The sequence below is a fragment of the Thunnus thynnus genome, chromosome 11 (assembly GCF_963924715.1).
Source record: "Thunnus thynnus chromosome 11, fThuThy2.1, whole genome shotgun sequence".
Classification (NCBI taxonomy): Eukaryota; Metazoa; Chordata; class Actinopteri; order Scombriformes; family Scombridae; genus Thunnus; species Thunnus thynnus.
The window spans coordinates 10490510-10510748 of NC_089527.1; the positions used below are offsets into that span (position 1 = coordinate 10490510).

Sequence of the window (20239 nt, forward strand, 5' to 3'; positions counted from 1 at the left end):
ATGCATGTGAGCATGGATACATGTGTGTGCATGCAAATACCGTATTATGCACGTTACGACAGTCACACTGAGTGCTGACATGATAAGAAAATTATTTTTGCTATTTTTGCTTTAATTAAACAAGAAGATAAAGAGAAAGAAAAAAGACTTTGAATGTTTTTTTGTCACAAGCTAGTTTGTTCTAGGTGATTATTGGGGGTAGAGAGCACTTTTTTTAGATATTTAATGTCCATGACATGTACATTACTTTACTTTAAATGTCCCACAATGCAATGTGCTGCATTTTTAGATGCAAATATTACTGTCGTGTGACTCTACAGCTGTCACCGATGATGTAAAATGATTATGACTAGTGTCTGAAATCTCAATTATGCGGCTTTCTATTGAGTAATATTAAGTGTCTGTTATATAGGGAGTAGTGAATGAGGTGATGCTTGTATAAAGCAGAAGTAGTATACACATGCTATGAGAATCTTCTCTCACTTCCTGTCTCTCTGCTGTTCAGCTCTTTCATTGGTTTCCACCACAAATATTTTAGTTTTTCTTCTATAGTATGATATTTTGAAGCTTTTCTTTGTAATGGCATACTATAATGAGGAAAGAGCATTGTTAGAGAATTAAAAAAAACCTGTCTTGACATTTATTTATGAATCCCAAATAAATCAGAAGATAGTTGATACCTGATATTGTGTACAGCTGGTGGAGCTTTTGGGCGCCCCTGGTTCTGGAAGTAAAATTCCCATTAATTTTTCCCGTAGACAGCGTTACGTGACTCACAGTTTGAGCAATTCTACCGCTTGGATCTGCATGAAAGTCTCCTGGTTAAACCATCAGTACACAAGACGAACGACCGCGTTAGAAGATATCTGGTTGTTTGGTAAAAGTCGACGGTACAAGACAGTTTACTACGACTCCCAGTGTGCATTTCACCAAGAAACAGCCAAATACTGCTGAAATTGTTGTGTTGAGAAAACTGATTTCACTATCTGCAGCATGAATTTCTGGGTCACTTTTGAATCACTTTAGCAACTATTTTGTTTACAGCTTCAAGAACGAAGAATTTTGAATTCATCACAGGTCTCATCAGTGCCTCTGATTGGCTTCCTCTCCATATAGCAGCTGAGGTTAATGGGTATTGTAGTATTATAAGTCGTCCAACATGCCAAATTCAAAACGTGACTTCTCAGAAACAAAGTTGAGATAACTGAAACTTGTGGTCATAAAATAAACCGATATGATTGTTATATTATATGAGAGAGCCCTGTGTTTGTAATTCAATCATAGTAAAATTGAGGATATTGTTGGAGGAAAACTTTGGAATGGGAATACAGAATGGGGGGAAAAACATTTCCGCAACCAGTGGCCTATCCCACTTCACAACTCTATAAAGTCTTTTCTGTTCTCTAAATCATTCAAATGAAAGTATTTTTACATGAATGAGCCACAGTCACAAAATAATCAGAGTTATTGTTTTGGTCGTATTGTGGATCCCTATCATACAATCTCTGTTATAAAATCTCATCTCCCTGCTTTTCTCTCCCTGCACATTTCTCTCCCTCTCAAGCTCTCTGCTTCCTGCCCCCCTTGCCCCCCCGACCCCCGCCACCCCCCCCCGCCACTTGCTGAATGAATGACTCGGTCTCTGTCAGAGTCATTGATCAGACCCCTGCAGCAGCAACTTCCTGGAAAGACAAGCCATCCTGAGAGCAACAATACTTCTATTGATCCTCTCACTGGCCGACTGGCCTTCACTCTAGCAGAGAGCGAAAATCCAGAAGCACTCGCTTATTGTCATGGGAACCAGAGTGCCAGTGGTGAAGCGGAGGGAGGGTGGGGGAGTGGGGGGGGGTGCACACGAGGGCTTGTTTTGATGATCTTAAAGATAGGATGTTTTGTTGAAATTATACTAGTGGAATCTGTTGTAGCTTGAAATTGTAATAGAGGACAAGAAACAAAACCTCTGCACATCTCCATCAATACAAAAGCAGGGACAGAACCAGGATCTACCCAGAGTACAGTGACAAATGCAGCACAGCGTTTCCTATACATCGGCGTCACTTGGGCGGCCTGCCCAGATAGATTAAGACCCACCCAGGTAGATAAAATGCAAATTCAGTTTTTCAAACTAACTCATTTTTGGCCACATGCCTGTCTGAGTTGCATGCTGCAGTAACTGAGTGGGGGACTAGAAGCGTGTCCGTGCGCAGCCGCCTAGCTAGCGTCTACCGATAGCCTGCTCGTGAGGCATTTAGGTGACATCTGCAAATCGTAGCGTCCACCAATAGTCTTGCATTTGAGGCGATTAAGAGAAAATTAATAAATTGTTGCTACAGAAAACAACCCGGTTTACACTCTCACCCCCTCTCTAGACTGTATGAATCTCTGGTTGCACATCGGTCACAGGCCGCACCACCCACCACCACAAGTAAATTCTCAACCTGTGGGAAACAGTGCAGCAGTAACCATAGTAACCACTACACACCACATAAACACTCAGCTGTCTGCAAGAGCTATTTTGCAATCGAGTCGCTGTTAATAACGTGCAAGAAAAAGGAGCAAGAGGCAAAGCATAAATAATCCTGCAAAAAAAGCTGCAGTTCATTGCGCTGAATTTGCAATTTGCATGACTTTCATCGTTTGGAGACAGTTTCTGGTGCTTGACAGTTGTTGATACTCAGGGTAGCAGACATATGTGGTCATTTCAGTTTATTTTTATTTATTTGTGTAGCCTAGTATCACAAATCACATGTTGGTTGGTACACAAAGTATTGAGGTTTCATACCCAGCCCCAATAACAGCCAAATACAGAAAAAAAACAGTCTTAGTCCATCTTAAATCTATCATTCTTTACCACTATAAGCAGCTTTAATGGGTGTCATGGAGGAGTACAGATGTCGGCCTTTAAAGTGACACTAGACAGTATGATGAGTGATGAGAAGTGATGACCGTTATCTCAAAAGTGAGGAACAACACTATATTAAGCCTAGCTGCAGATGTCTCTACTCCATACATTACTTCCCCTTTCTGTTCACCAGTGACCCACTAACCCAGACACTTATTCCTGTAGCGCAATAACAAACGCTCCCACAGTTAGCGTGCCCTCTTTGTGACCAGAATAGCCGAGAACGCAGACCGCGGACTTCTATATCTGCCGTGTCGTGTGAAATTATTTCTTTTTAATGATGTGTTAGAGTCCGAGTTAGAATTTGTGTGAAAACATTGCAGAGAATAGCTTAGCATATTTGTGTTTTGGGATGGGTGTGGGCATGTGAGTGTGTTTTGCTTACTTAGTTGGTTCTCCGTCCAGAAACAGGGGAGGCGTGAAGGTGTCATATGCATGGGAAGGAAAAACTCTAAATCTGGTTCTTATGTTGTTTAGCTGCTTTTTGTAGATGGAGGCCAAAGAGACTGTTTAATACTAAAGATGGTCTTTTAAGTCAACAATCTCACCTCAGGGTCCATTTAATAGCTGTTCTAAGGCTTTCCATCACATTGCATGATCTTAATCATCAGATGGAGTTGTTGCTCAGTTGGAATTGTGGATTGGTTAAATTACAATTTGATGATGATTAGATGATTTGCTAATCATCTAATCATCTGATATAATAGCAAACTTCAGAACAGCTACTAAACAGTCCGGTGAGCAATGGCCTAGGTCTGGTTTTAACTTTGGTAGGGATGTTTTTTGTCGGACGGCCAAAATAATTGTATAAGTGTACTTGTTTTCTGTCATTCTTTTCTCTTTCATTGGCACATGTGTACACAGACAAAGAGCCTGACTCTGCAAAATGTTTACTTGACTGAATATGCATTTACTGACTTGCCTGAAACTGGACTTGTATCATGATTATTACATTTTATTTCACTGCCAGAGATAGAGGCTGCAGCCCACCTATCTGTGCGTCTCTGTGCTGCTCAGGCTGCTGCTGACAGGATTTTCATAATTAAATGATGCCTGACAGTCACAACAGTTCTGTCGGACAAGCTGTGGCTAATTTAGCTTCTAATGTTCATGTCTTAATGACACATATGCAATAATAACTCAGCTCTTGATCCACTCATGGAAAAGGGAAGGGATGGCGTTAAATGGTAAATATTTCTCCCACTAATTTCAAAAGATTAACGTTTGGATTGATTACAGAACATTCTTATTAACCAAGCTGACTTACTGACACTTTGGTTCTTCTTTTTAAAAGTACCAGATGATTTGCTTTCGGGAGGAATTTTCACCAACATTAATGAAGTTGTTTAATTAAACAGCCTGTCTGAGCAACAATCACAAATGAGCTAACAACACCTACAGTCTGAAATTAAATATAATATCAAACGATCTTAGTTTCGTCCAGTGAAGTCGTTTTAAACTATCGTTTAAACTATAAATACTAACCGCTTCAGATTCTCCACCTCAACGACTCCACTACCGCTGTTGTTGCCGGTCTGCTGCTAGTCCACAATAGGGTTGCCAGATCATCAGGTCGAGTATCCCCCCATATCCTGCTCTCTCACTCTTCATCATAATAGTGTTTTTAAGAAACACACAAACCTGGCAACTCTACAGAGAGATCTTAACATCACATGGAATTAATGCGGCTAGATTGTTTGAGACCAGTAAGAACAATCCAGCAACACCTTGATGTTGGTAGGCACATGTCTCTACCATTCAGGCCCAAAACTGTTGTAAGTCACCGTTCTGGTTTTTATGAGTTTTTATTACACAATTCTGCGTGTGTGTCTGTGTGTTTTGAGAGGGAGACGGTGGTAAAAAAATGAATTACTCCTCCTTCATGTAGTTTTCTTCCTGCCTGGACAAGCTGCCTCACACATTCCTGAACTTCCATCATTCTTTAACACAAACACGTACACCCCACCGCACTCACATCGTGTTTCCTGTGATTGGAAAAGAAAGAAGGAACGTGTAAAAAAAAATAAAATGTCACATTTCGTGTTGTTTGTTGACCTATCGTAAAAACACCGGGATTTTCCCTCGAGTGCGACTTCTGACTTCAGCTCTCTCTTCGGTGTTATTGATGTACGGGGGTCTGAAGATAAACCCTCAGAGTGAAAAACTTATTAGAGCATCTCCCTCTCTATCAGCCGGTCTCTTGTGCTCTGATTGCTCTCTATCACCATGTCTCCATCTCCTCTCCTCGCTCTCACGCACACAGACACTATTTCAGTCAGTGGTGCTGGTGGACTGATGAAGATCAACACAAAGAGCGTTTGTCTCTCCCCGGCCGAATCGTCAATCACTCCTTTTCTCTTCTTCCCTGCTCGCTTTTTTCCTCTCTCTCTCCCTCTCTCTGTGTTTCTCTATGACTCTCTGTCTTCCTCTTACTCTCTTGTCTCTTTGTTGGTCTCTCTCTCTCTCTCTCTCAGTGTGTGTTGTGTTACTCTTTCTGTCTTTGTGACTCTTTTCTCTCACTCAGCGTCCAGCCCGTGAACTATCCACAATATGGAGTTTTACTGCTGTAGTGTGTTGTGTAAAAGAACAGAGAAAGAATGTGTGAAAATGTGCACGAGTGTGTGTGTGTGTGTGTGTGTGTGTGTGGAAAGCCTTGCCTGTGGTTTTAACAATGTATGGCTGTTTGCTCCCAATCGCACATGCTTTTAGAATACCAGAGGAGGCTAGCACCAACACACACACACATATATATACACACATAGTGGTGATGGTTTTCCTGGGAACAGAGTATAAAAAGTGCACAGAAGGCTCCCACATCCAACTTGAAAAGCCGCCTCATACAAAGGGGGAAGCAGTGGTCACACACACACACACACACAGTCTCTCAGACATGTCTATGAATAGTCTTACATTGGGAAACATGGATTAGCTTGCATGTTACTTCACTTCCTCATTTTGTCAGTGTGACCCCGGTCCGCAGATCAGTCAGCTGGTAACATTGTCATCCTTTGTCACCCTTTTGGTTGTGTTGCCAACTTGACTCCGAGCCAGTCTGTTTAATATTTTATTCATCATACAGTCAGTCAACCAGCCATTTTTTTCTGTGACATAAACGTCAAGTGAGACATTTTCTGTCCATGCAAATATTTTGACATCACTGTCTAAAACTGAATATTTGATTTGCTAAAACAACAGAAAAATGTTTTTTTTTTTTCCAGTTGATTTCATGCCATTTTTTTTTTTTAAGCGTTGGTGTTTTTTCGGAGCGCACCAAATTAGCACGATCAAGAATAGATCACATGACAATCAGACGACAGAGATCTCATGACAGTGGAATAGGAGCTTGTCTTTAGGTCTGTTTTCCTCGACCGCAGTACGACGCAAGACCAATAACATTTTCAGATTTAGCCACATCGGGGAGCTTTTTTTTAACAAAGCTACATATTTAACAGTCAATTTAGTGTGTTGGAAGTCCAACATTTTCACATTGAGCCAACTTAGTGTGGACATGGCCTGACAGACTGCATGCCAGTGAGTCTGCTCGTCCGTTTCATCACATTTAGTAAAATTCCTCCACCGACGCTCCCAATATAGTATGAGATTTCTATCCTGAGACGCGCAAGCTAAAGGTTTTCTCATGGTGAAGCTGTAGGGAAGTGAGCAAGAAGAGAAGGAAGCAAGACCCACGGAGGGTATCAAACTTGACTCACACTTATAACGAGGCTTTGACAGCAGCAGATCGCTAGCTCACATGCACACACACGCACACACACACGCACATATGAGATCATGGTTACTTTTTGGGGACATTACACAGACATACATTCATTTCCTGGAGACTGACCTTAACCTAACCCTAACCTAAACCACTGACCCCAAAAATCAGCTTTTTCCCCAATTGGGGACATGGCTTTTGTCCCCAGTTGGACAAGCCGTCCCCAATTAACTGGTAGTAAGTCTGTAATTTGTCCCCAGAAGTAGTCTATGACAGACCACACACACAGACACACACGCACACACAGTGCTAAAAGACTGCTGGTGATCCTAGAGGACTGCCATGTCAACATGTCAACTGTCAACTATCATTCCGTTCGTTTTACACACACACACACACACACACACACACACACACACACACACACACACACACACACACACACACACACACACACACACACACACACACTCTTTACTCACACTCGCTGGGCTGTAAAAAGTGTGTCACCAGGAGAGGTGGATGAAAGCAGCAGCAGCAGCAGTGTGTGTGTGTGTGTGTGTGTGTTGCATGCTGATGGAGGTACACGCTCACACTCCCTCCTCCTCTCAAAAGTCGTAGTAGGATCGGGTGTGAATTTCCGTTCCACGTGCGCTCCCACGGTTCATCCTCTCGCTCCTCCTACTCTACTCATGAAACGATATTTGTATCGATGACGTATTCGATAAACGATTTCTCACTTTTTCCCCCTTTTTTTCATCTCATCATCTCTCTCTTCTTCTTTCCACCCTGTCTCTCTCAGCGGCTCTTATCACAGAGTACGTTAAGATAATAACAACCTCGGCCTTCGTTTTGTTGCTTTAGTCAACTGTTCCTATTGTTATTTTTGTGACATTTTAGTCACTGGTTTCATTGCAATTGTACAACGACAGCCCACATGTTTTTGGAAATGAAGATAAAGGTTACCAAACCCCAAACATGCACATTATAGTCATTCATTTATGTCAGACTACTTGCACATTTAACTGGCGGTAAATAAAGTAGGTTCAGATTTTCTTTTATCTTCATTTCCTCTTTCCAAAAAAGTGGTTTGGATTACCGGATTCAACTGGACTGGATCGCATGTGCATGTGAGGCCCTGTGGTGGTTCGCTGTAAAGTAGTCTCTAGTGCTGCAGCTGCATGTCTCAAATAATAAAGTCAAACATGATCATAACTGATAGGAGAGTTACTATTTCTCTTTCCACCTGTTTGATGATAACGAGGATTATCGTCTGTATAAAGAGTCTTTGTTAGTAACCGATTGAAAAAAAAGATAAAACACCGAGCGGCAGTAATTACTTCCTGTCGAAATTCTGCGTAGTAGTTTTCTGAAAGCAGACCTTGTAGATGTTAAATGACGTAACTACATTAAATCACATGCTCATTGATTTACTTGAATCACTTCTCTGAACTCTGTCTCTTTCTTCTAAATGTTCCTCTTTCCGAGCATCTGCCTTATGCAAGCTCGGAGTTGCACTGAAGTCAGTTTCCTCCATTTTTTTTTTAACCACAGTGACTTTTTTTTTTTTTTTTTTTTTTAAATAAAACAATAAACAATAAAAGTGTCTCTCATAAGTTAACTCCTGACTCTTCTGAATCTTACCACAACTTTCATTAAGTTATTCTGCACACATGGTGTCTGTTTTTATTGAGCAGTTATTAGTTAAACAGAGCGAAACGTCGTAAAATACATCTTCACTCCACAGCGGTGGTTTTTCTTACAAGCCATGTAATCCTTCTCCTCACATGGAAACGACTTGCACAGACTAGAGAACAAACTCCTGCAGGAATCATTTCTGTAGTGTTTCTAACTATATATAAATGAATATTTCTATTGTTAAGACAGGGATTTGCTTTATGAATCATATGGTATAAAAAAAAAAAAAAGCATGATCAGATGCTCACATGCAAGCCAAGTCACCAAATGTTTTTCTCCAAGAAGACATGAAGACAGCTGGTCCACGTGGGAACTGAGATCCCATTTAAACAAGCTGATATGTAATTAAGTCTATTTATTATCGGCTTTCGAATTCAACGGGACACACGGCCTTATAGGAAGCTGCACGTCGTCAGGAGACGCTACTGTTTGTCAGACGCTCCATTAAATTTCCATACTGACATTTCATGTTTTTGTTTATTTTTTTTTTTTTATCTTACTTTGCTTCATTGCTAGAAAGATGTCAGATAGCGTTACATGGTCATTGCACAAATCAAGATGCAAACTAGATAAATATATGACAGTAGCCCTCAGGCACACATCAACATAATTCCTCATACATGTTCTTCCCCCTGTGGTAGAGCGATATTAAATAGGACTTAGCATGGATGAATCACACATGAATCTTAATTGGTGAAATGTGACCGTTTAAATAATTTAGACGTGTGGAAGGGGGAAAAAAAAGGGATTTCTGTATTGCGAGGAGTCCCCGCCGCCGCCGCCGCCACCACGCTTTAATGTTCCTCTACGATACGGCACACACACACACACACACAGCGGTGACGTTCCACGCTTTTAATCGGTTCCTCTCTCTCGTTCACGTGCCCTCGCGCTGTCTCTCATGTGACCTTTCGTCGAGGAGTTCAGGAACATCAAACGGACAAGGGGCGTGATTCAGTGATGTTTCTGCAAAGGAATGCGCCCGGTTTCTTCCCCGTCTCTCTCCCTCCCTTCTTTCTCCCTTTTTTCTTACAGTGGAAATTTAATTCTAATTCACGGTGTGTGCGTGTGTGTGTTTTCTGTTCTTCTTTGTAGAAGTCGGATCTTGGCCAGGTGTTGCAGGATGCTGTCTATAAGCACCTGGAGCTGACGGAGAGAGACTACTTCGGCCTGCACTTGACTGATGACTCCTCAGACGCCCCGGTCAGTATGATATTTCGAATCTCCAGGAGTGTGTGTGTGTGTGTGTGTGTTTGTAAGGGAATGAAGGATGTTCCAGCCATAAAAACATATCTTATAGTCCAAACAAAAGGTCATCTTTAAACATGAGGATGCATGTGTTTCTCTTTAACAGGAATCATAAAATCATCTAAATTACAACTAGATTGTCCATTTATGTCTGTGTATATAGTATATTGGTGTGTGTTTGTATCCGTGCGTGCAGTGTTTGAGTATTTCTGACAGTTGTGTATGTGTGTGTGGCCACTGGTGAATAATTTAAGTGGTGTAGTCATGCCCTGGAAGTGCTATGGTGTCTCTAAGTGTCTCTTAATCAATATTTTACAGCGCTGGCTCGATCCCAACAAGCCCATCAGGAAACAGTTAAAAAGTAGGTGAAATCCACAACACATACACAACCTTAACTAACCACTCCAAGACCGTTTTTCAGCAATCCATCAGAAAGTCCTAAAGCAAGTTCACCTCAAGTCCGTCTTTAATTGCCTCGAATTTTCAAATTTACCGGCCGGTTGGAGCAGCAGCAGACTGTAGTCCGGCCTCAGTGACGGTTAAAAATCCACACTTCACCTCAAGCGAGAAGTCCACACAGAGCGTGTGTTTTCAAATTCTGCATCTGCCTTAAGCAACGATTAAACTTCATTTCAACCGTGCTCTCGTGTTCGACAATGAGTAATAGAATTTGCAACATGCAGAACAATTAAGAAGTAGCCCTTGTGAGAGCCGCAGTCCTCCTCCAGCAATTATTGAACTGTATTTCAACTCCGCTTTTGTGCTGAGTGATTGACTCATCGAGGAATAACTATCGGGATTACACAGTAAATGAATATATTCGGATGTGTTTGTATTCATGTAAGCTTGCTTATTTTAACACTTTTATTCCATCTGTTTATATCCAGTAACAGCTCCAAAAAAAAAGAAATAAGTGTGGAACCTACATAAATAAAATAAAGGGGTAGAGCTTCTCATTCTTAGACGTTTTTTTTGTGTCACACTCTGCATAACCTTGTACGTACAGTATTTACATAATCATAATAGAATGAAATGAATCGAGTATTCAGCTCGTATAGCCCCACATGCTTTCTCAATCAGGCATTTGAATTTCAGATGAAATCCGGTCTTACCGTGTAAAACCTTTCATTGCACTTCTAGTTTCTATTCACTCACAAGTCTGCCAGTTTGTGTTTTTTTTCCCCCTCTTAACTGTTAAGCATTATTTTTCCAGGAGGGTCTCCCCACAACTTGAGCTTCAGAGTCAAATTCTTTGTGACAGACCCCGGTAAACTTCAGGAAGAGTACACACGGTAAGAGTTTTAATTTTACAAAGAAAAGGAGTGTTAAATACTGATTATTATCCTTGTAAATGTTCGGTATTATCCGATGGAAAGGGTTTAAGCTGGATTTATTCTTGACACAAAGGATTTATGGGAGTCCCGCTGTAGATACCTACAGCATATGATCTTTGGATCTATATTTGACCCCGTTGTTTACCCGTTTATAGAACCACAGCATCACTAAACGGGTGTATGATACATGATCAGGCCTTATCCTGCTATAATTACATCCCCCACATTAATTCATCCTATTTGTCATACAAGCAGCGGTGTTGTTTCACTCTCACAATACGAGACTAATGTCTTGCAGTTGTTGTATTTATGTTATCTCATTGAGAAATGGAGAGCCCGGTGTCATGGTGAGCAGAAGATATGCGGTACAGATGGCTTTGCTAGATTACTGTTACTGAAAAGGAGAAAACTGCTGAGTCTTTTCTTCAATTTGTCTTTTGTTGTATTCACTGTGAACAATCTCTACCGGCATCAGAAACATGTAGCACGAACACAAGCAAGCCAATCGCAGTCCTCGCGGTCCCCGCGGGGTATCTCTAACCGCCGTCCGTTGTCCCAACTTGTAAGGTAATTTTTCAAGGAAGTGCGTGTTAGCTTCGGCGTAGCCTAAAGTATAGCTTCAGACCCTGCACGTGTTAGAAGATCTAGGTCTGGTGTAACCTTTGAACGCACAAGTATGAATCCAGCTTTATGGTGAGAAAGCAATTGGCGTTCTGTAAGATAAAGTAAGCACAGCTCATGTATTGGTAAGTATTTAAATGCTTCAGTGTAGGACATGGTAAAAATGGCAAAACGTTGTCCAATATGTCAAAGCTCCTGGTAGATTTACAACCATCACAACCAGTAAAGTGTTCTGTATCTGTAGGATTATTGAATAGCAGATTTCTCATCAGATTAAACAGCTGCCTACGTGTCACTGAGGGAAACTATTGGTTTAATGAACCAAGAGAAAAGAAATATAACAGTTGTTGACTTGAATGTACATTATGTCACAGTAAAATAAAACAAAAAAGTAAATATATTCCCCTTCTGTAGATCTAAAGTTAAATAACAAACGATATATAAATTGTTTTTTTTTTAAAAAAAAGGGCTTTCGAGACCAATTTAACCGTTTCAAATGATTGCCGGGCCGAGATCTTCATTTCCTCCCTCATTAAAGACAATTAGAAGCCGGTATGTCTGTAACAAGTCCATGAGACGGAATCCGACACACACGGTTTGGCAAACATAACGTCTGCAACTCTGCGTTTAACATTAACGCGGTGCAGAGGAGGTGTCATGGCACCGCAGAGCCCTTTTTTTTTTTCTGCCTGGTATTTATGTCAGCCTCTCAGCCATGGCCTCACTCCCTGAGCCTTATCAACACTTTGTATACAGCATGTGACGCTGAACAGAGAGCCTCAGATCTGACACGCTGATCTGATTTTATTGTACACTCAAGTCACGAACAAAACACACTCGTGAGAGCTTTGTCGGAATATGTCTATATCTGATACCTGGAGGGTAAGTTGCCCTCTCTTGGAAGTTTAATCAAAGAGCCTTAAAACTACTACTAATTTTCTTAAATATTTGTTATAAAAGGACTCTATACATGACTCATATTTCTAGAAGATCATTAATTCTGTCGTGCTAAACGAGCTTATCGTACTACCAAGTAAACAAAGGCCTCTTCTAACAGGTGTCCATTCATTTTACATAACAGGTAATTACATCAGAAGTGTCACCATCATAATCTGACCTCCAGGCATCTGTCTGTCGCTCGTCTTTGCCGTCACATATTCCATTTAAACAAAGGGAACGCTTCACTGGTCTCTTATTTTAATGCAGTGTGTGTGTTTTTTTTTTCTTCCCACCCCTCAGGTACCAATATTTTCTCCAGATCAAGCAGGATATATTAACTGGAAGGTGAGCATGTCGTCCCTTGTGTATAAGATCTTTGCTGTATAGACAGGGTGGGCCTAGTCTGTATCACATAAAACTGCCAGACGGCCTCACAGAATTATTATCATTGCATCAGCGTTGGTGGCTTTAAATTCTGCCATGAGGTGTATATCCGGAGAAAATAATATATAGATATATATAAACACCTCCTAACTTGTTTTTTTGTTAATGACAATAAGCATGACTTATATTTCTTTCTTGGTTCTTCACATAAAAACACTGTAGTCACATTTCTATATCACTGTTACTATAATTACTGAGCAACCTCTGCTTGTTTTGAGCTATAATATCTTTTGTATTGATTCAAAGCTGAGTGTTTGTTTACTTGTGAATGTGTTTATATGTGTGTGTGTGTGTGTTCTTGTTGCTTCCAGACTGCCCTGTCCACACAACACGGCTGCACTGCTGGCGTCCTATGCTGTTCAATGTAAGTAGCGCTCCCCGGGTACACCCACTCTACATAACAATGGAAATACAATTCATTAGGCCTCCCTTTAGCTACTCACACTGTTAAATGTAATGACTGTGGTCGCTCCAGTGTATTTATAGCTGCTACTCTGAAGCCATTACAATTCAATTAAGCCGCGCGGTGATATTAACTGCAGTGATATAAATATTCAGCGTGCTTGGGTTTCGCAGTCCAAATATTGTACAAAGGCAAATGAAAACCAAAGAGGCTAGTGGATGTTTTGGGTAACAGGTGCAGACATGCGTTAAGCTCCTTGTCCATGTGCAGAAATGATGAATAAGTAAATGTTTTAGGTGTAAAGTCTATTAAAGGAGACATATCATGCTTTCTGTTGTTTTTCATACTGTTTTGATGTTGGATGTTAAACAACCCTGAGAGGAACATATGTTAAAATACTGCCCTGCTAGTCAGAAGCCCAGGTTTCAGCATGCTCTGAATGTTACCTCCACTTCCTCCACCATGATGATGCCCAAAAACAGCCGTCCATTCTGTCGTTCACATCGTCCACTTGCTTATTTCAGATCAGATTTGGGCTCGAACGTGTACGGACGTATTTGTGAAGCTTCCGATTCGAGTAAAGAACAAAAAAAAAAGAAGTTGAATCCTACTACTACTGTTTGTTTACGTAGCCTCGGGAGCCGCCGCAAGTCCGAGCAGCAGCTTCCTGAAGCTAACCAATCAGAGAGGAGCTAAAACAGCCTGATTCAGACAGAGGCTGAACTGAGGGGCTACATAAAGAGCCAGTATAACATAAATAAGTCGTTTTTTTGAACTGTAAATGGGGTAAAAATATTCTAGTAGTAGTCCCAGAATAAAAATATAGATCTGGAAATTAGCATGATATGAACCCCAAATTTAGCTGCAGCTGTACAACTTGAATAAATTATAGTACCCTACTGTAGTTCCCTAATTATTTACCAAACCCACCAGTTGTAAAATGTTACTGCAGACCTGCAGACCAGTCCGTCTGTGGACGTTCAGCGTCACCGCTGATCTCATCTACTGTTGTGATTTAACGTTGGGGTTAAATGCTGACTGGGCCCCTCTGTCGTCAGAATAATGACTCCCGACACACTGGTCTGTCTCACTCAGTCTTTCTCTTTTACTGCTGCTCATTGTGTTCACGCAGCCTGTTGTTTTGTCCTTTCTTTTATCTCTGTTTAGTCTTTTTGATAGGTTTCTGCTTATCCCTTTTTTTGGAGGCTCACGTCCCCCTCCCCTCCGCTCTCTTTCTCGTTCTTTCTGTCCTCCACCTCTCTGCCGTATTTTGTGGGGAATTTGCACTGCTACACTATATAGGTCAGAGAGGAGATTTGGCCTAGACTACCAACATCATCACACTACTGCTTTCACACACAAAAACACAAATACACACACACACACACACACACACACACTCTATAGCTAGGTTGTCACTTCACTCTCTGCCAGCTCAGATTATGAAGATAAATGTTTGCTTTGGGAAAAAAAAAAAAAAAACGGGCTTGAAGCAGCTGCTATGCTGCTAATTCAGTTAGCTCGGCCCAAGTGCCAGCACTGATCACTCTAAATCCCACACTAAAGCTTGCATTCTCAAAACACCACAAATCCATTGCAGTGGATTACCTTCTTGTTTTAAAATGGACCAAATACCGTCTGAAAATCACAGCAACCCCTTCTTGACAGAAATAACAACAATTTGGTTAAAAAAAAACAATAATAATAACCCATTTTTATTTATTTATTTAAAGCATTAGTTGACTTGTGTATTGCAGGTTTTCATGTCTACAAAAAATGTTGCATCAGCAAATACTTTTTCCATCTTTAAGAGATCATTGAGTTGCACGGTGTTGTCATTTATTTATATTGACAGTGGTGGATTGTGGGTGAGTAATTGAGTGTTAATTGTTAAAAGAGAAGCATAAATACATACGTGCACTAAATTACCTTCACTGCATGTAAGTCCATCATCCAATATGGAGAGATGTTGGTCATTATTAAAAGCCTGAGCTGCAGCTAGTCTTCCCTATGTTGAGCCAATCTACCTTTGACATCACATCAAGAGATAAAATCTAAAATGAAAGATCAGGTTTGTGCTCTAAATACCTTTAACATCGAGCTGTGTTTAAAGTAATAACTGCAGTATAAAATAAAACCAACATTAGCCTACCGTTCTTAGACTTAAGCTATCGACTGTACATTCATTTCTCCCTGGAGCCGTGTGCACATCAATAAGTGGGTGAGCTGGAATTGATTCGTTGGTCAATATGCTTAGGCTACCGGCTAGTAGGTTAGTCCAGGGACTACTTGAGTGAATTGATGCTTTTTGAGCTTCAACTGTTCGCTAGTGAGCTAATGGCTTTGGGAATTTGCTTTGAGCTTCTCGTCTCTGAGGGCTCTGAAAGTGACCAGAGATCTAAGAATCATTTCACTCTCTTTATGTTTCCGCCTGTTATCTACAATCACTCCTTTCAACATCTTTATTTTTTATTCTTTGATTCTCTTATCCACATTTAAATGCCTCTGGCCATCTGCTGTATGAAATAATCTGTTAGAAAACGGCCAAAATATGAATGTTAATTCCCAATTTACCTATGTTTTTTTTTTTTTGTGTGTGGCATGACATGTATCAGACCACCCTGGTTTCTGTTCATACATTAAAGAATCTTAGCTGGTCTGATAATAGGATAAAATATCTCTTGTAATAACACTCACATGCACAATTAAAATAATGTGATGTTATTGCACCATATGGCAAGCACTTCTAATTTCCTGGTGTTGTAAATATTCTTTAATACTGAGTCTTCAAAATAAGTAATAATGTACACTTTTCTTAATAGAAGAAGATTGTCAGAGGCTGTGAGAAAATGAGAAAATATGCAGCTAAGGTGTGAAGATTAATTAGTTTTCTTCACTGTTGTTTGGTTCCAACTCCTTTAAAAGCAAATGCACATCACAAAGTAAATAAGATGGCAGGAACATTGTGAAGTGTGAGATGATGGCTATTTGAGGAAGTGTAGAGAGAGAACGTCAACCGTCAAGTGCAAATTTAACGAAAGATGATGTTTGTCAGTAGTTTGGTGTTATTTCAGATATTAAGAGTGAACCAAACCGTTCATTATCTCTATAGGGATTGTGCACTTGGTTGTGTGTGTGTGTGTTTGTGTGTCTGTTCACAGCTAATCTTGCATACTACTGGACTCATCAGCCTAATATTTTGACTGTGTGCTCAAGGACCTCTTGTGGCTGCGGTGATTTACGATTTATGCCATTCCTTATGAGCCTATAGTAAGGCTTAAACTGTCATCTTTTCAACAGTCCTTTCCATTTTACGATATGTGTTTCGACATAGCAAAAGGCATCTCCAGTAGTCGGTTAGCCTTTGTCATGGCTAAAAAACTGACATCCATAGAAATGTTTGGTCTCATATTGAACCGGAGCATCTACTGATGAATTCCATGCCTGATATGTTACGATCCACTAAAGTTCGGCACGATACGAGATGAATAAATCCCTGTTTTTGTTATCTTTGCCGCCATCTTGACTGTACACACCTGGTGGAGATCTTCACTCTACTGAGCGCGCTCTTCTAGATGTCACATGAGATCAATGAAGATGGTTATGGGTAGATTTGGGTAAATGGTTTTCATTTCCAATCGGCCATATTGGCAATGCAAACATATTTTGTCAGATCTACCACAAATAAGCTGTCAGCTGTAGACATTTTCAACTCAAGGAAAGAAAATTGAACACTTCACTGACTGAATTACTGAAAGACAAAGTTGTTATCAACAGTTTAGATGATGATGAAATAGTTTACACAACCAAAACTTGCTTGTGCTATGTTTTAGTCTTTACTTCTTCTTATTAATGCATTGTTTTAATTTGGATTAATCAGTTTCTCATCTTTATAGAGAAAAATAATGTTGACCAGAATTAAATTCAACATTATGATTAAACATCATAATCATATGTAGAACTGCAACGAGTAATGGATTAATCGATTGACAGTAAATTAATCGCTATTTTGATAACCAATTCTCTGGTTCCAGTTTTCCAAATGTGAATATTTTCTGGTTTCTTAAATCTTCTTTGATAATAAACTGAATATCTTTGGATTGTTGACTGTTGATCGGGACAAAACAAGACATTTGAGGACGTCATGTTAGGCATTTTACAGACTAAACTACTAATTGATTAACAGAAAATAATCATTAGTTGCAGCCCTATTTTCAGGATATTTTCAGCCAAACACCTAGCACTAGGCACATTTACTCCAGTATATCCTACATTACCTTTAAAAAAAATTCAACTAATTGTGCGTCACACATAAAGGGATAAATCTGAAGCACAGCTGTGCACAGCGAGCGTTATCCTCTCTGTCAGGATGACACCTTTCCGTCTCGAGTTCTCTCTCTCTTTCCTCCTCCTTTGCTCGCAGATTGAAACAGTGTTGACACATTGAACATATCAATTTCTCCTCCTTCTCTCTTTGCGTAGCTGAGTTGGGGGACTACAATGAAACGGAGCATTCTCAAGGTTACCTGTCCGAGTTCTTCTTTATCCCCAACCCTCCGCAAGACTTCCACAAAGAGGTCGCCAAACATCACCAGCAGCACAGGTAAACACACAGGAACACATATACACATATGGAAACCGTGCATGTGCAAGAAAGCCACTGAAAATTGAGTGTCTGATCATCTCAGGCATGTGCAGTGCTGCTGTCATGTCAAATATTGTCATTATGACACCGTTTGTTGCAGTGAAAATAATGGTTTCTTCCATTTGTGCCTACACATGTAGATGCACACAAACACACTCAAATGGCTCATAGTACACCACAGTTGATGTGACATTTTCCTTGCCATTACATACTTTTATTACCCATTTCATGTTCTTTTTTTTGCCCTTCCCTCTCTCTCTCACCCTTCTTCTCCATATGTCTCTTTAACACACACACACTCTTTTTCTTTACCTACTCCGTCATCATCCCTCCTTTTGCTTCCACACACCACCGATCCCTGTCTGTGTCTTTAACCTACTATTTGTCTCACTCTCACTCTCTCTCTCTCTCTCTCAGTGGTCTATCTCCTGCCCAGTCAGAGTTTAATTATCTGAACACAGCACGCTCGCTGGAGCTCTACGGGGTAGAGCTGCACTATGCAAGGGTAAGTAAGGTTTGATTGTGCTTCTGGTGGAGGCCTCTGTGTGTGTTAGACTACTGTATAGTTTGTGCTTGTGTTTGTTTGTTTCTGTTTATCTAGTTCCTCATGATGTTTTCCCAGCAAAAGCAATGTTTCCTGTTAGACATGTCACTGTATCTGTGACATCACTTTTTCCTCCCCTCCCCCACAAAAACCTGTCCAAAACAGGATGATTTAGTCTATATCAGGAAGTCCCAATCTGTAAAAGGTTTTCCCTCCTACCATCCTATTGATATATTTCTTTTATACAGTTGTGTGAAAAGATCACATGAAGCCGAGTGGCCACCTGTCACATCTAGAGCTGAACGTGACTCCACCCTGATATCATTTCCAGCTCCTCTTATAGCAATTGGCTCTTCAGCTGGCCAAGGAAATGTGAACCGTGCGGTATCAACCATGATGTCATGGTGGGATGGAAAGGATGCTTAAAACCTTTTTATGGATTGGGAGTTAAACGTGACTTTTAAGTTGGAGACACTTTAAGAACAGTTGTCCACAAACTGACTGTTATAAACCTGCTCACAGGTCACGAGATGATGTTTGAGTTCAGAAAGTGATTAAAGGAAAAGTGATTTAGTATTAGTTATTTGAAAAGGCAACTAGATGAAGATTTATTGCAGTTTTGTGAGGAGTAGGCTTGCTTTTTTTTAAATGTTATGATCTTTTCTATAGAGGTTTCAAAATGCAGACTTGCAAAGGAGTAGACTAGGGCTGCAACTAATTATTATTGTCATAATTCATCTTAACTGCCAATACAATGGCCGAAAATGTCAATGAAAAATGTCAGTCGCTGTTTCCCAAAGCCAAATATGATGTCCTCAAATGTCTTCTTTTTGTCCAGACTGATACTCAGTTTACTATCACAGAAGAAACCAGGAAATATTCACATTTTAGAAGCTGGAATCAGAGAATTTGGACATTTTTGCTCCAAAAATGACTCAGAAAGATTAATTAATTGTCAAAATAGTTATGACAATCAATTAGTTGACCGATCATTGCAGCTCTACAGTAGAATAAAAAACATTTATAAAAGATATATGTGTTATGAACCTTAATATAACATCAACATTTACAAGTGAGCAACGCAGCAGTGTTTAACACTGAAGACAAAAACATGAAAGCCACTCCTTAAATGGGTTCACCAGCAAGAAATCGTCACTATGAACTTAACAGTCCTCTGACTGGTTTTCCATTCTGCTTGGCTCCCAGTGCCTTCACCTGCTCAGTCAACACACTCTTTAAAACACTCTGTTTCCCTCTTTCAGGACCAGAGTAACACAGAAATTCTCATCGGGGTGATGTCCGCCGGCATTGTGGTTTACAAGAACAGGGTACGGATCAACTATTTCCCATGGTGAGTGACACACACACACACACACAGGCAAAAACCATAAAATTACATTTGAAATGACAAAACCAGAACCAAACCAAGTGAAAAAAGGCCAGTTTTTGTGATTTGCTTGTTGTTCCAATGAGATGTTACTGATGAAGATTTAGAGTAGAGATTTTGATTATGAGGGATAAGTTGTGGGTGGTTTTGGCGAGAGCTTACTTCGGGACCAATGATGATCATATCAGATTTGTCACAGTTCAGATTTAGAAAGCTGGCTTGCATCCATGATTTAATTTCAGTGAGGCAGTTGGTCAGGGTGGAGTGAGTTGCAGCGGAGTTGGGTTTAGTGAATATGTAATCATCCGCATAGCAGTGGAAGTGGAGACGATGACAACGGATGAAATTATGAGCAGGAG

General features: G+C 40.4%; 1 protein-coding gene across 3 annotated transcripts in view; it reads left to right on the top strand.

Moving 5' to 3' along the window:
- The window catches only part of ptpn4a (protein tyrosine phosphatase non-receptor type 4a), an 82310-nt gene that overhangs the window by 36132 nt on the left and 25939 nt on the right, over positions 1–20239 (top strand). For all 3 annotated transcript variants that reach the window (XM_067603140.1, XM_067603141.1, XM_067603142.1), the window contains exons 3-10: positions 9411–9518; positions 9882–9924; positions 10777–10855; positions 12758–12802; positions 13213–13265; positions 17787–17907; positions 18367–18454; positions 19756–19844. In XM_067603140.1, the coding sequence (XP_067459241.1) occupies positions 9411–9518; positions 9882–9924; positions 10777–10855; positions 12758–12802; positions 13213–13265; positions 17787–17907; positions 18367–18454; positions 19756–19844 (626 nt within the window). The remainder of the gene's footprint in view (positions 1–9410; positions 9519–9881; positions 9925–10776; positions 10856–12757; positions 12803–13212; positions 13266–17786; positions 17908–18366; positions 18455–19755; positions 19845–20239) is intronic.